At 43.7% G+C, this 13,714-nt stretch overlaps 1 protein-coding gene across 1 annotated transcript in view; it reads left to right on the top strand.

Moving 5' to 3' along the window:
• The window catches only part of GABRP (gamma-aminobutyric acid type A receptor subunit pi), a 42,175-nt gene that overhangs the window by 14,346 nt on the left and 14,115 nt on the right, over window positions 1–13,714 (top strand). The window contains exons 4-5 of the mRNA XM_063125291.1: window positions 7,303–7,520; window positions 10,107–10,189. Of these exons, the coding sequence (XP_062981361.1) occupies window positions 7,303–7,520; window positions 10,107–10,189 (301 nt within the window). The remainder of the gene's footprint in view (window positions 1–7,302; window positions 7,521–10,106; window positions 10,190–13,714) is intronic.

The following is a 13,714-nucleotide window of genomic DNA, read 5'->3' as shown; positions in this document are numbered from 1 at the left end:
AAGCTGAAGACTGAACTCTCTGCCCATCATCAACATCAGCATACTTTTATACTCATCAAAGTTGCTCTGATGAAGTCCTACTTTTCCCTCCTCCCTCTCGTGACTGATCACAAGTCCCATACATGTTCCATAAACGTAAACCATTCTTTCATAAACAATGCCATATTTTGGCAGTCTATGACCAGTACAAAATGTTGCATTCTGTTCTTTGATAAGCCCCTTCCCAAGGATCTTTTGGAAAGTCCCAAATATACCCTGACCATTCCAAACTGCCCAGTCAAAGGACTTAGGTGATAAACAATGAAGCGATGCGCCTTCATGTCTGTCCTGGTTCCTAAACATAAAGCAGATGTGTTTAAGGAAAAAGCAGCGCGTGATCATGGCAGATAAGGAGCCAAGAGGTCAGGACAGCCTTTAACAACTGGCCAAGAGGCTTTCTGTGTCTCCAAATTCTAAAGCAAGGAGGGGAAGGGGGGGGGAAGGCATCAGAGTATTTCTGGGTGCTTGAGCACCTTTCCACAACAGACAAGGGGTTTTAATGGGGGTATTTCCAGATTTCCTTGTCAAAGGGCGTGATAAAAGCCTGATAATGCCTGGATTAGATTACTGCAATGAACTCTATGTAGAGCTGCCTTTGAAGACTGTTCAGAAACAGTCACTGGTACAGCATACAGCAGTCAGACTGCTAACTGGTATTAATACTAGGGAATATATATTGCTAATACTAAAAGTACTACACTCGCTACCAATTTGATTCCAGGACCAAGTTAATTGACCTTTAAATCCCTAAGTGGTTTGGAATCAGGATACCCAGAGAATCACCCAGGCCATTGCTAGATGAGGACTTAGCCCGGTGTGAGGCCTGGGCTCCCTGCTGTGCATCCAGACGACGCACAGGGGATCCTGGGGTCAGGCCGGGCTAAGTCCTCTCTTGACCTGGGATAACCGGATCCACTTATGGCCTGGCTTTTCTGCAGCCCTGGGCTGAGGCTGGGGCTGTGGAAGGTCTAGCAGGGTCCGTGGCTTTTCCCGGCTGCTCGCTTACTCGCGAGTAGCCGGGAGAAGCCACGCACTGGGCACAGCATTCCATAGGAGCGCTGTGCCCATCGGGCTGGGGGGGGAATCACAGGGGGGGAGATGGGGGGAAGAGTTGGAGCCAGGGTGGGGAGATCACGGATGGGGGGGGCATGGAGGGGGCATCAGACATGGCAGGTGGGTGATCGGGTGGGCATGGTGAGTGGGCTGGCGAGTGGGCAGGGGGGGCATCAGACATGGCGGACAGGGGGAAGAAGAACGGGGACGGGCATGGCGAGCAGGGGTGGGCATGGCGAGTGGGATGGGCATGGCGAGTGGGGACGGGCATGGTGGACGGGGGGAAGAAGAATGGGGACGGGCATGGCGGACAGGGGGAAGAAGAACGGGGATGGGCATGGCGAGTAGGGGGAGGACGGGCGAGCAAGCGGGCAGGGGGCATCAGACATTGTGGGGGGGAAATCAGGGGCAGGGGGAGCGGGGAACCCTTTATTTTTTAAAAAAAAACTACTTACTTTTCCGTTGGTGTGCTCCTGCGCACATGGCCCTTTAAGATAAAAAAAAACTTGGAGGACGCGACGGGGCTAGACGTGTTACGTCTAGCTAGGGGTGACGGCGCGCACTAGCTGCAGCGTGGCCTCGCCCTGACTCCCCACCAGATTATCAGGTAGGTCTAGCAAGGCCCCCAGTGGAGGCTGATGGCTCTGATATCAGTGGGGCAGTGGATCCACTCTGGGCTTTGCTCAGAACTTTAAAGGAGCAGGTTTTGATTGAAACCTGGGGTGGGTTCACTGCCCCACTGACATCAGAGCCACCAGCCTCCATTGGAATCACCTCCTCCCACATGAACTTGTCCAACCTCTATTGATTTATTAATTTATCATTATATTTACATCATATCTTTCCAACAGAATATTGCTCAAGACAGCTAACAGCAGAAAGGAAATACATGAAAATACAAACTAAAATATGTTTTAAAAGATAGAATGACACGCGGAAGAAATAAACAGCACTGAAAACAAAGACAACAATAATCATATGTACAAGTAGCCAACGGATAGGCTATAAGATAGCCAAAAAAGGAAGATCCCCCACACACATACCACTGAGTGCCATCAAACAGGGAGTGAGGCAAATCTCCTGAGGGAGGGAATACTGAAGTCTGGGTGTGGGCACTGAAAGGCCTTTTCTCATGCTCCCACCAAACACACCTCTGACATTGGTGGGACACCAAGAGAAGATTTCTCTGCAAATCTAAATACCCAGGCTGGCTTGCAATGGGGCAAGTGGGCCTTCAGATATCCAAGTCCTAAGCCATTAAAAAAGCTTAACATTACACTTATATCCCATTTATATTATATTTTCTCCTTGCAAGAAAGCCTAGGTGGCTCACATAGTCCTCCTCTTCTCCATTTTAGCCTCACAACAACCCTGTAAGGTAGGCTGAGAGTCAATGACTGACCCAAAGTCACCCAGTGAGCTTCATGGTCATGTGGGGACTAGAACCCAGGCCTCCCAGGTCCCAGTACAACAGTCTACACCACAGTGTAGTCTACACCACAGTGGCTCTCATTTACAGCCTTAAAGATCAACACTTTAAAATTGGGCTCAAAAACAGAATAAACGAATCATGCACTAATATAGCCTACTGCAGACAGCAGACTGCTCAGAAAGACCCCATTTGGTGCAACAAGATGGAGCCTTTTTGGTTGTGGCACCTTGCCTTTGGAAAAATCACCATCCCCATGCATCTTGCCTGGCTCTTTCTCAATTTATTTTTAGAAAGAAAGACACTGCTTTTGTTGAGTTATGGCTACCATCCTCTGCTACCAATACAGGAACTTGAAAATACATTTGCTTTTATAGACAACCTGTACAATGATGCAACTCCTTGCAACCCTTAATTGAAGACAATCAGTTAGACAATTATTCAATTATGACACTCAATGTCCAGGTGTAGAGTTGACCTTTAAGTTTCTGCTGAGTCTTCTGTTCCTCCAGATCCTCAGCAATTAACAAATCAATGGAAAACATAACCAGAATCCATTCCAGGATCCAACACCCCTTCTTATGTTTACACATTGATTAACAATAACACATTGTACAGTTATTTACACTTTTTCCTCCCTGAAACCTAACGTTTCACAAACTTCTCTGTGTTTGGTGGGACCTAGTGGTTTTGTGAACATGTCTGCAAGGTTTTCTTGTGTTTCACAATAAGCTAACCTCAAAACTCCACTCTCTATGTGATTTTCACATTTTGAAACTTTATGACTATGTGCTTCAACTTTAACTGTCACTGGCTTCTCCACCGAGACCTTAAAGTCCTTTATTAACTGGATCAGCCAAGTAACTTCACCACACACCAGCACAATACTTAGCCTCATAGGAAAACGCCACAAACTCTTGCTTCCTATCTTTTCAAACGTCATCACAAACCTGCTGAGAATGGCAACAAAAACAGACAAACAAAACTGTTCACTGAACATAACAACATTTCTCACCACCAAATGATACAAGCCTGAAGTTGCTAAAGCTGTTTCCTTGCAGTTTGCTTCACATTTCCATTTCCATGGGTTTCCCACCCCCCTTTTCATTCCTGCATTCACTTGCTTAGCAAAAACTTTTGTCATCTGCTTGATCATTTTTCAATACCTAGGAAAAACTCTTTTCAACAACAAGGGATTTAACAGTTTGGAAGAAAATTCAATTTCAAACTACCTCCTTAACTTTTCTGGCGACCAGCCGAGGCTTGAATTTCTTCACCCTATCTCTAACTGCTTGCGTTTAAACACCCTGCAGTTTAGAGATTTTTGCCCTACTGGCAAACTCGCTTCTTCCTTAAAGACTCCTTTTTCTCTAAGGCTATCTAGCTCCCTTTGCTTGGCACGTTCCCACTGTTGTCTCTCTAAAGAATTCAATTTCTTCACTTCAGAGTAGGAATTAGGCTCATAATTTACATAACAAGCATCAAAGCTGTACCTTTTAGGAGGTATGCCTTTATTTGCTCTTTGAGAACTTCTAGGAACTTCTTCCTGCTTCTCCTGCTCTGCTAACTCTTGAGCCTCTATACTCGGACTGGTCACTAGCAACTCAGGCTCTTGCCTGCTATCTAGTTCCACCACGACTTCCGGGTTGTCGTGCACCTCTCTCCAGTTTTGCTCACTGAATCTAGCTGATCTGGAGACCACTATCCTACCCCCTTCGCACAGGAACCGCCAGCTATTGTACTCATAACCTACAAATCTCATTCTGATTCCCTTTGGAGAACTTTGCCGTCTCTGTGAAAGTGGAACATTTACAATTGCAAAACTCCCCCAAGTTCTTAAGTGCTTGAGGTTTGGTCTTTTGCTGTAAAGTAAAGAAAAAGGAATGTTATTAATGGATTTAGACCAAGTCCTGTTGCAAAGGTAATTAGCTGCCACAAACGCTTCTCCCCATAATTGTGGCTCTGCCTTTGCGTCTTTCATCAAGCATTCCATCTTCTCCTTTAAAGCACCGATCCTCCTTTCTATATTTCCGTTTTGCCACGGGCTCTTCGGATTACAATATTTATGATTTATGCCAGTCTTTTTACAAAACTGCTTGAAATCCAACGACTAGAACTCTCCTCCTTGATCCGTCAAAAATTTCCGTACTTGCTTCTGCAGATTTCTCTCTATAAATTTAACCCATTCTTTCACCGTGCTTAAACATTCTGATTTGTGCTTTAACAAATACACCCACGAGAAACGGGTCTTATCATCTAAAATGATTAATGCATATCTGGCTTTTCCATAGCTCTCAGGAAAAGGGCCAGCCAAGTCCATATGAATCAATCCCAGAACATTTTTATGCTGCCAGTCTCTGACACGTGGAATATTCATAACATTAGACTTAGCAATTTTGCATATAGAACAATCAAGGTACTTCTTGCACCCCTGAACTTTTACTCCCTCTGAAAAACTCAGAGTTTTGTTCAGAACCTTAAAACTTGAATGTCCAAGTCTTCTATGAAATAAATGGATGCAATTGTCATGATTAGGCACATTTTCATCAGTTTCATTAGTTTCCATACAACCTGCTTGTATCTCTGAAACTCCTTCCTCATTAGGATTGGCATCAATGAAATACAATCCATTTTTCAGCTTTCCCATTCCTCTTAGGAGTCCATGCTTACGAATAAAGCATTTGTCTTTTTCAAAAGACACACAGAAATCCTTTTCTGTCATATTGGAAACTCCTAGAAGGGAAAAATTCAAACTGGGAACAAACAATGCATTCTCAAAGCACTCTTTCAAAAAAGGTAAGAAGCACGTTCCTTCCCCAGACGCTTGGATCTTCGTCCCATCAGCCAGCGCTATAGACTTTTCAGAGGAGTCCCTGAAGTTCCGGAAAAAAACACGTCTATTAGAAATCACGGTAGAACAAGCCGAGTCTATGAGCCAATTGTTGCTCTTTCCTTCCGCTTGCCTGCAGAGCTGACTTCTCACTTCTGCTGTGACTAGCTGCGCTGATTTACTCTTCCCTCGGGGTTTTTCTTCTTTTTTGGGCTCTGATTGTAATCTGACTCTACAATCCTTTTGAATATGCCCCAATTTCTGACATCTGAAGCACAGAAGAAACTTTTTAGGCTTGGACTTTTTCGAAGTTGAAAATGCTGACTCATCTTCCTCCTTCTTCACCAAAGCCTTAACCCCTTCATACCCAGACCATTTTGAAAATGCGTCTGGTTTGTCGCCTGAACTGCTTTGGGCTTGCTTTCTTAAACTTTTCTTTTGATGTTCTTCTATCAATCTGCCAGATATTGTATTTAATGTCATGTCCTGGACTCGCAATGCTTCCGTGTGATTTTCCAGACACCGCTATCCGAAATAGCTTCTGGTTGTCTGTTCCAATGACTTTTACAAAGACGCTCAGGAATTTAATCAACCACGGCTTAATTCTTCAGTCCTACTGCACTTGCTGAGAAAAACTCGTGCGTTATGGCTCAGCTTGGGGTACTGGGCCCATAACCTGTTGAGTTATGGCTTTAGAAGCTGTTTACTTATTGCACAGACTGGGTTTCTGGCATATAACCTTTTGTGTTAAGTCTCTGTCTGGGCCCTACAGAGACTAGCAGAGATTACAGCGGTTCTCAGCCAAGTCAGCAAAGACGTGAATTAAGACAGAGATTTATGTAGGTTAAAATAAACCTTTTTACTGGCAAATAAATATATAATTTAGTTATGGCAGTACAGATACAAATACTTACAAATGGTCAGTTAATACAGCTCACATGAGGGACATGGAAGTTATACAGGAACTTGAAAATACATTTACTTTTATAGACAAACTGTACAATGATGCAACTCCTTGCAACCCTTAATTGAAGACAATCAGTTAGACAATTATTCAATTATGACACTCAATGTCCAGGTGTAGAGTTGACCTTTAAGTTTCTGCTGAGTCTTCTGTTCCTCCAGATCCTCAGCAATTAACAAATCAATGGAAAACATAACCAGGATCCATTCCAGGATCCAACACTTTCCCCCCCTTTGCTTTTAATAAGGCTTGCTGCTGCTGTTGCTAAATGGTCATTTGTTTACTGTTTTATTTGTTTAATTTTCAGTTTGATTCTATAGTGCTTGTTTTATATTTCTGGGTTTATTAGCTGTCTTGGGAAATCCCCACAATTAAGATGTGGGATATAAGTACAAGTAATTAACTAATCAATTAACCTGTAAAATAGAAGAATATGGATTAGTTATAGAGCAGCCTGAGAGCTACAAGGAACCCAGTTTGTCAATATCAGCATGATCTGCAAAATGAGTGGTGCATTCACTAGGTATACGCTTTGCAGAAGGAGATCAAAGCTCTCTCTGGACAGCTCCTAGCATCAACTATGAAAAATTATTATGTAGTTCAGCCTTTCCCAACCTCCTGCTATGTTGGATGAGAAATCCCACTGTGCCGCAACCAGGGCTGGGGCATGTTGGGAGATCTAGTCCAACAGAGCTGGAGGGCACCAGGTTGGGGAAGGGTGGTGTAGCTATTCCGTATTTCCACCATAACAGGTTTTTTTTGTGGTAAAAAAAAATCAAGGAAGAAGCTGTGAGGAAAAATGGGAGGGTTACAAATAGAAGACATCGCCATTGCCTGGAAACACCCCTCCCCTCCCCTCCCCCCAGCCCTAAAAGGCTGGGCAACTGTACGATATAAGCCTAATTTGGACATCGAGGCATGTTATTTATTTATTTTTACACATAACAAAGCTCTGAATATCTTCTCATGGCTTGCTGTCTTTCCTAGGACTACACAGCTACAATATATTTGCGGCAACGCTGGACAGATCCCCGTTTGGTTTTTAAGGGGAACCAGAGTTTTACTCTGGATGCCCGGTTGGTTAAATACCTGTGGGTGCCTGACACGTATATCGTGGAGTCGAAAAGGTCTTTCTTACATGAGGTCACAGTAGAGAATCGGCTTATACGGTTGTTCTCCAATGGTACCGTCTTATACGCTTTGCGGTAAGTCTTGTGGGCAGTCTTGCAGTGCAATCCTGTGCATGTGTATTCAGAAGCAAATCCTATTGAGTTTGGGTAAATGTGCACAGAATTGCAGCCTTACTGTAGGAGTGAAGAGTAGTGTGTGTGAAATGAATCCCCAATAACAGAAAGGCTTTAGATGGGTACAGCCTTCAGGAATTCAGGGTCCATTTGACACCCATTGGACACAGAATACCTGAAGGTTGTCTCAAACTGAGGAAACTATGGGGGTCATCAGACAAGTGTCTATTGCACACTCACTACTGTCCACTCACAGATTTTTGTACGTCCTATAGATGATGTTGTCCACCTCCTGCACACCTCCCGCTCCTTCTTGCCTTTTTTCTGTCAAAAAATTGACCCCTTTTAATTTGTTTTTTTTTGGGGGGGGGGCGACGGAATGTGCCACCATTTCCTGCTCTGTGTAGGAAAAGCAATGCGATAAAATAGCACCTAAATAGGCCATGTGGTCTTTGTTTATTTCCTCTTTCTTCTCCGGGAAGAACAAGGAAGTATTGTGGGACAGAAGCGGGGGTGGAGAAGCAACAGCAAGGAACCACGATTGCCCCCATCTGATGATGCTCTAACTGCCTGGTTGCACATTTCATTATTATTTTCATTTCTCTTTGTGTACACCAGTAGCTTTTTTACACTAATGGCAATTATTGCATGTTCTTAGTAACACTTTGGTACCCCAATTCAGAACTTCTTTCGAGAGCTTCTCTTAGACCAGTGATCCCCAAAACAGCTCCTGCGCGGACCTCCAAAGGCACCTGTGAAGCTCTGCAATCCCCTTAAAAATTATTTTTAATTAAAAAAAAACTTGAAAAACGTTAGGCGCCAGGATCTCCTTCCTGTTCGTGAACCTGCCACTGATCAGCTGTTCACTGGGCAGGAAGAGAGAAAGAGTTGCTTCCTGGCCCCGCCCAAACTTCTTCCAGCCCTGCAGACCTTTCCCCTTTATTCCTTCTCTATCTCTCCACTCCCAGCCTTTAGCCTTGCAATTTCTCTCCAACCAACCCGTTTCCTCAGTATTTCTCTACCTTCCCTGGCCAACTTTTTTCGCTCTTCCTCTAGCCCCTACCCTTCCCGTTTCTCTCCCGCTCACCCCTTTATCTTGCTGTGTCTCCCCATTCCCAGCCTCTAATCTCACTATTTCACTCCCCACCACCTCTTTACCTTGCTGTTTCACCCCACTGTACCCCCTTTGCCTTATTTTCCCCTCCCTGCCACCCACTCGCCCACTCGCCTCACTATTTCTCCCTCCCCTTTTTGTTTTTTGACTAGCCAGGCTCCCAGGGCAGCCATTATGTGACTAGCCACATCCTCCATGGGAGCCATTTTGTGGTGGTGCCCACAGCAGTCTCTCAAATTCCCAAATATGCCCACAAGTTCAGAAAGGTTGGGGACCCCTGTCTTAGACTGTATTCTGGGAACTGGATAGGTGGTTGTAGAACTGCAGCAGGAGGAAATGAGGTGAAGTGATAATGGGAATGGCAAGTAATATTTCTACCAATACTACTACACTTGTCTTGCATATATTCTTAGCTATAACAAAGACTTCCACAGGACACCAGGAATTCAGACATTACTTATTTATTAAACACCATTAAAACCGTATGGCTCATACATTCCCAGTGCCTCTGTTCAGATGACATCCGAAGCCACGGTGGTTATGCATTTTGAGCTAAACATTATGGCTTACCGTGTTATGTGAACCGTGAGTTAGCGTGTCATGTCAACCATTCCTAACCCTGGTGGCTACGTAACTACGGTTTAAACACACTCACTAACCATTTTCAGCAAAAGGGTTAGCAGCCTAACCATGGGTTAGAGCAGCGGTTCTCAACTTGTGGGTCGGGACCCCTTTGGGGGTCAAATGACCCTTTCACAGGGGTCGCCTAAGACCATCGGAAAACACATATTTCCGATGGTCTTAGGAAACTGTATTGACTGAACTATGTCATGTATCATCTTTTGTATTATTAAAGCTATTGTTATGTATTATTTTCATTAGCAAACCATCCCATGACAATGGATCGTGTAGAGAAGAACGAAAATAATTTTATGGTTGGGGGTCACCACAACATGAGGAACTGCATTAAAGGGTCGTGGCATTAGGAAGGTTGAGAACCACTGGGTTAGAGTGTTGTCTGAACAGGCCCTTAACTCATACTGTTCTTTATCTAAAAGTTCTTTGATATTCGCCTGACCATTGCTGACTACATCCTCTATGCCTAGGCAAGTCTTCTCCAACCTGATGTCCTTCAGGTGTGTTGCTCTACATTCTCCCCAGTCAGTTTTTCTCCTTTTTTGGGTGTTAATAGCCACCATGATGAAGCAAGAGAGGGGAAGCCATATGGGTGTTCTGGGAGGGGACTCCCAAGCGGTAACTCTTCCACTTTACACTAGCAAAACCATTAACTGAAGGGTAGCCCAGACTGCAGTTCCCCAAAATGCAACATTTGTTTATTCTTCAAAATGGCAATGTTGCCACCTCCGGACCGCAATGAAAAATATAGATGCTTTGCAGTAAATAACTTCACAGAGTGCTTTCTCCTTTTGCAGAATCACAACCACTGTTGCATGTAACATGGACCTGTCAAAATACCCTCTGGATACCCAGACGTGTAAACTGCAGATGGAAAGCTGTAAGTATCACATTCTACAGGCAGGTGAAAATATTTTGTCTGACTGGTTTTGAATTTGTTTATTCATATTTAGGTGACCAGTTCAAACATCTCATCTCTGTCCTTTACCTTTTAAAAGTTTTCACCTGCCCTTTCAAATATATAACGATTTCAAAAAGGAACCATTTTCACTTTATTTTCTGATATATAGAATCAAATCAGAAGAGCTGTGCTGGGTCAAACCAAAGGCCCATCTAGTCCAGCATTCTGTTCACACAGTGGCCAACCAGATCCCTTTCATACAGGATATGAACTCACTAGCACCTTCTCGCTCGTGGTCCCCAGCAACATAAGCACACTTCCTTTTGCCTACTTTTGCGTAGGCAAGAGTAGTATCTCATAATCTTTGACTCTGCTGGTTCAGGCTCATGGGATATGTAGTGCAAAACATCTGGAGAGCACCAGCTACCTACTTCTGCCATAATGTATCTGCCCGTTTTCTCTCAAAATGCATATTTAAATGCATATTAGATTACTGCAACGCGCTGTACGTGGGGCTGCCTTTGAAGACAGTTTGGAAGCTGCAGCTTGTGCAAAATGCAGCCGCCAGATTGATAACCAGAACAAGAAGGTTCAGACATATAAGATCGATTCTGGCCCACTTGCATTGGCTGCCTATATGTTTCCGAGCCCCATTCAAGATGCTGGTTTTAACCTATAAAGCCTTACATGGCTTGGGACCACAATCCTTGACGGAAAGCCTCTCCCGACATGAACCTACCCGTACACTATGCTCAACATCTAAGGTCCTCCTCTGAGTGCCTACTCCAAGGGAAGCTCGGAGGATGGCAACAAGGGAGAGGGCCTTTACAGTGGTGGCCCCCTAATTACGGAATGGTCTCCCCGACGGGGTTTGCCTGGCACCAACATTGTTATCTTTTCGACGCCAGGTCAAGACTTTTCTCTTCTCCCAGGCAGTTAACAACATGGGCTGAATTTGTTTGTTTTTAACTGACCCCAGAACAGTTGTTTTAAATGGAAATTGTTGTTTGTATGCTTTTGATGGTTTTAAATGTTGTATATTTGTTTTTAATGTTCACTGTTTTTAACTTTTGTAAACTGCCTAGAGAGCTTTGGCTATGGGGCGGTCTATAAATGTAATAAATAAATAAATAAATAAATATTTTGATACATTTAAACAGTGTCAAAATATCCAGGGCACAGCTAAGTTTCATTCCACAAAGGTGTTGATCAGGATGTTTTATCTAGGAATTCACAAAAACTGAATTCCTCAAGCATCTCTAGCAGAAGGTGAGACTTCCTGCTCTGTCTTTGCATTGCAAGTGATTAAGTGTGCAATCCTATGCGTGTTTGGGCAGAAAAAAAGTCCTACAACTCACAGCATGCCCCAGCCATTGCACCCAAACTGGGGATGCAGTCTCTCTCCCTGTGAAGAGAGACTGAAAGAACTGGGCATGTTTAGCCTGGAGAAGAGAAGATTGAGGGGAGACATAACAGCACTTTTCAAATACTTAAAAGGTTGTCACACAGAGGAGGGCCAGGATCTCTTCTCAATCCTCCCAGAGTGCAGGACACGGAATAACGGGCTCAAGTTAAAGGAAGCCAGATTCCAGCTGGACATCAGGAAAAACTTCCTGACTGTTAGAGCGGTACAACAATGGAACCAGTTACCTAGGGAGGTTGTGGGCTCTCCCACACTAGAGGCATTCAAGAGGCAGCTGGACAACCACCTGTCAGGGATGCTTTAGGGTGGATTCCTGCATTGAGCAGGGGGTTGGACTCAATGGCCTTGGAAGGGGCCTTGTAGGCCCCTTCCAACTCTGCTGTTCTATGATTCTATGATTCTATGAAATTACCTTCTATGCTGATTGGAAGGAGACAAGGCAAGAGTAGCAGTGGGCAGCTTCCCTTCTGGGCCAGGACTTTTGCCACATGTCTGGTCTGATTGGTTGATTTCTCCTGGCGTGAGCTATTCTCTTGTGCCACACTAGCGTGCCCTCGCACACCATTGGGGAATCGTGGCTCTAAAGAGTTATAGGCTTTTGCTGCTCATGGAGTCATGAGAAACCATAGATTCTAAAGAAACACTTGGGCATGTGTGAGAACTGAATAGCTTGAGGACTTGTCTCTTTGTTACCGATTCAAGTAATGTCTGAAATCTCATTATTATTATTTTTAAACAGGCTTTACTTGCCAGCTACTAGAATGGAGTTCCTATGAAAGTGCCTATTATTTTCACATTAAAATCATATTAGTTTACCATGATTAACTTTATTACAATGCACAGACACTGAAATAATAATGATTGGCCTCTTGTTTTAAAATGTAGCTGGGCTTAGCCTTGAAAAAATGAGGGAGAGAGGAAGAGAGAGTGAGTAATTGGGCCCTATGTCAAGCAACTGTGCCATATTATTCTTATGAAATTATATGCTCATTGCCAACTAGAGATGCCATTAGGATAAATTAATGCTATTTAAATATATGCTAGATGAATTTACAACAATCAGTCATTTATTATAAAGTTTCCCTAAGTATGCAGTTATCGTTATTATGAACTGGGCAGAAACTTTGAAAAAGTCGTATATGGATGTTTTGTACCTGGGGAAATTAGCACATCCTGTACTGTCATACGCAAAATGTAGTCATTTTGTTTAGCAGGAAACAGAATTTCTGGCTGTTTGTCATAAAGACAAATGGGTATATACCAGTGTTGCCATTTGTATTGAGTGGCAGAGCTTTAATTAAATAGCTTGACAAACTGAGACAACATTGCTTGTTAAAGCAAGCTGATTTAAAGCAAAACCAACAGTATGAAATAGCCCCAAATAACCACCCTTTTAAACCAATCTGGTGATCTCCAGTCAGATGTGTTGAACTACAACTCCCATTACCACCAGCCAGCATGGTCCTTGGCCATGATAAAAGCTGAAGTCCAAAACAACTGGAGGTCAACAAGTTATGGGAAGGCTGACTGAGAGCGCCTTTCAACGAACTTTATAGCATGTTCATTACTGAGCACTCACGAATGATTGCAGGTCATTCTGACGATGATGTCAGCCTCCTGTGCATTTCCCACTCCATTTTCCGGTTTTAGCGCTAAAATTAAAACCTCTTCAGGGAAATTTTGATATTTGTCAGGTTTTCCTGCCATGTGCAGGCAAAGTTGCGCTGTAAAATGCCCACTAGAGGGCACTGTCCCATTCAACTGCATTGAGGCTGTACAAGCCACATGGTTGCCACTCTCTTCCTCATGTAATTACAGCTCATTGCTGAAGCGGAAGAGAAGCAGGAAGCAGAGCCATGGTAAGGGAACGTGATTTCTCCCCATCTGAAGGAGCTCAAACAGACACCTTTCAGTAGAAAGTGTAGATATTTGTCCAGTGGAGCTATGCAAAATGTTACGGCAGGCCTTCTAGGCTAGGAATATTGACATCATCATCATTATTATTACTCAGCCGAGTAACTATTTAGTGGTACAATTGTTTACCAGCTGAAAGCGGGAAGAACTATTTCTAATGAGTGCTC

Source organism: Elgaria multicarinata, chromosome 4 (assembly GCF_023053635.1).
Source record: "Elgaria multicarinata webbii isolate HBS135686 ecotype San Diego chromosome 4, rElgMul1.1.pri, whole genome shotgun sequence".
Classification (NCBI taxonomy): domain Eukaryota; kingdom Metazoa; phylum Chordata; class Lepidosauria; order Squamata; family Anguidae; genus Elgaria; species Elgaria multicarinata.
Note: the sequence above shows the minus strand (reverse complement) of the source record. Positions and strands in the feature narration are given on the sequence as shown.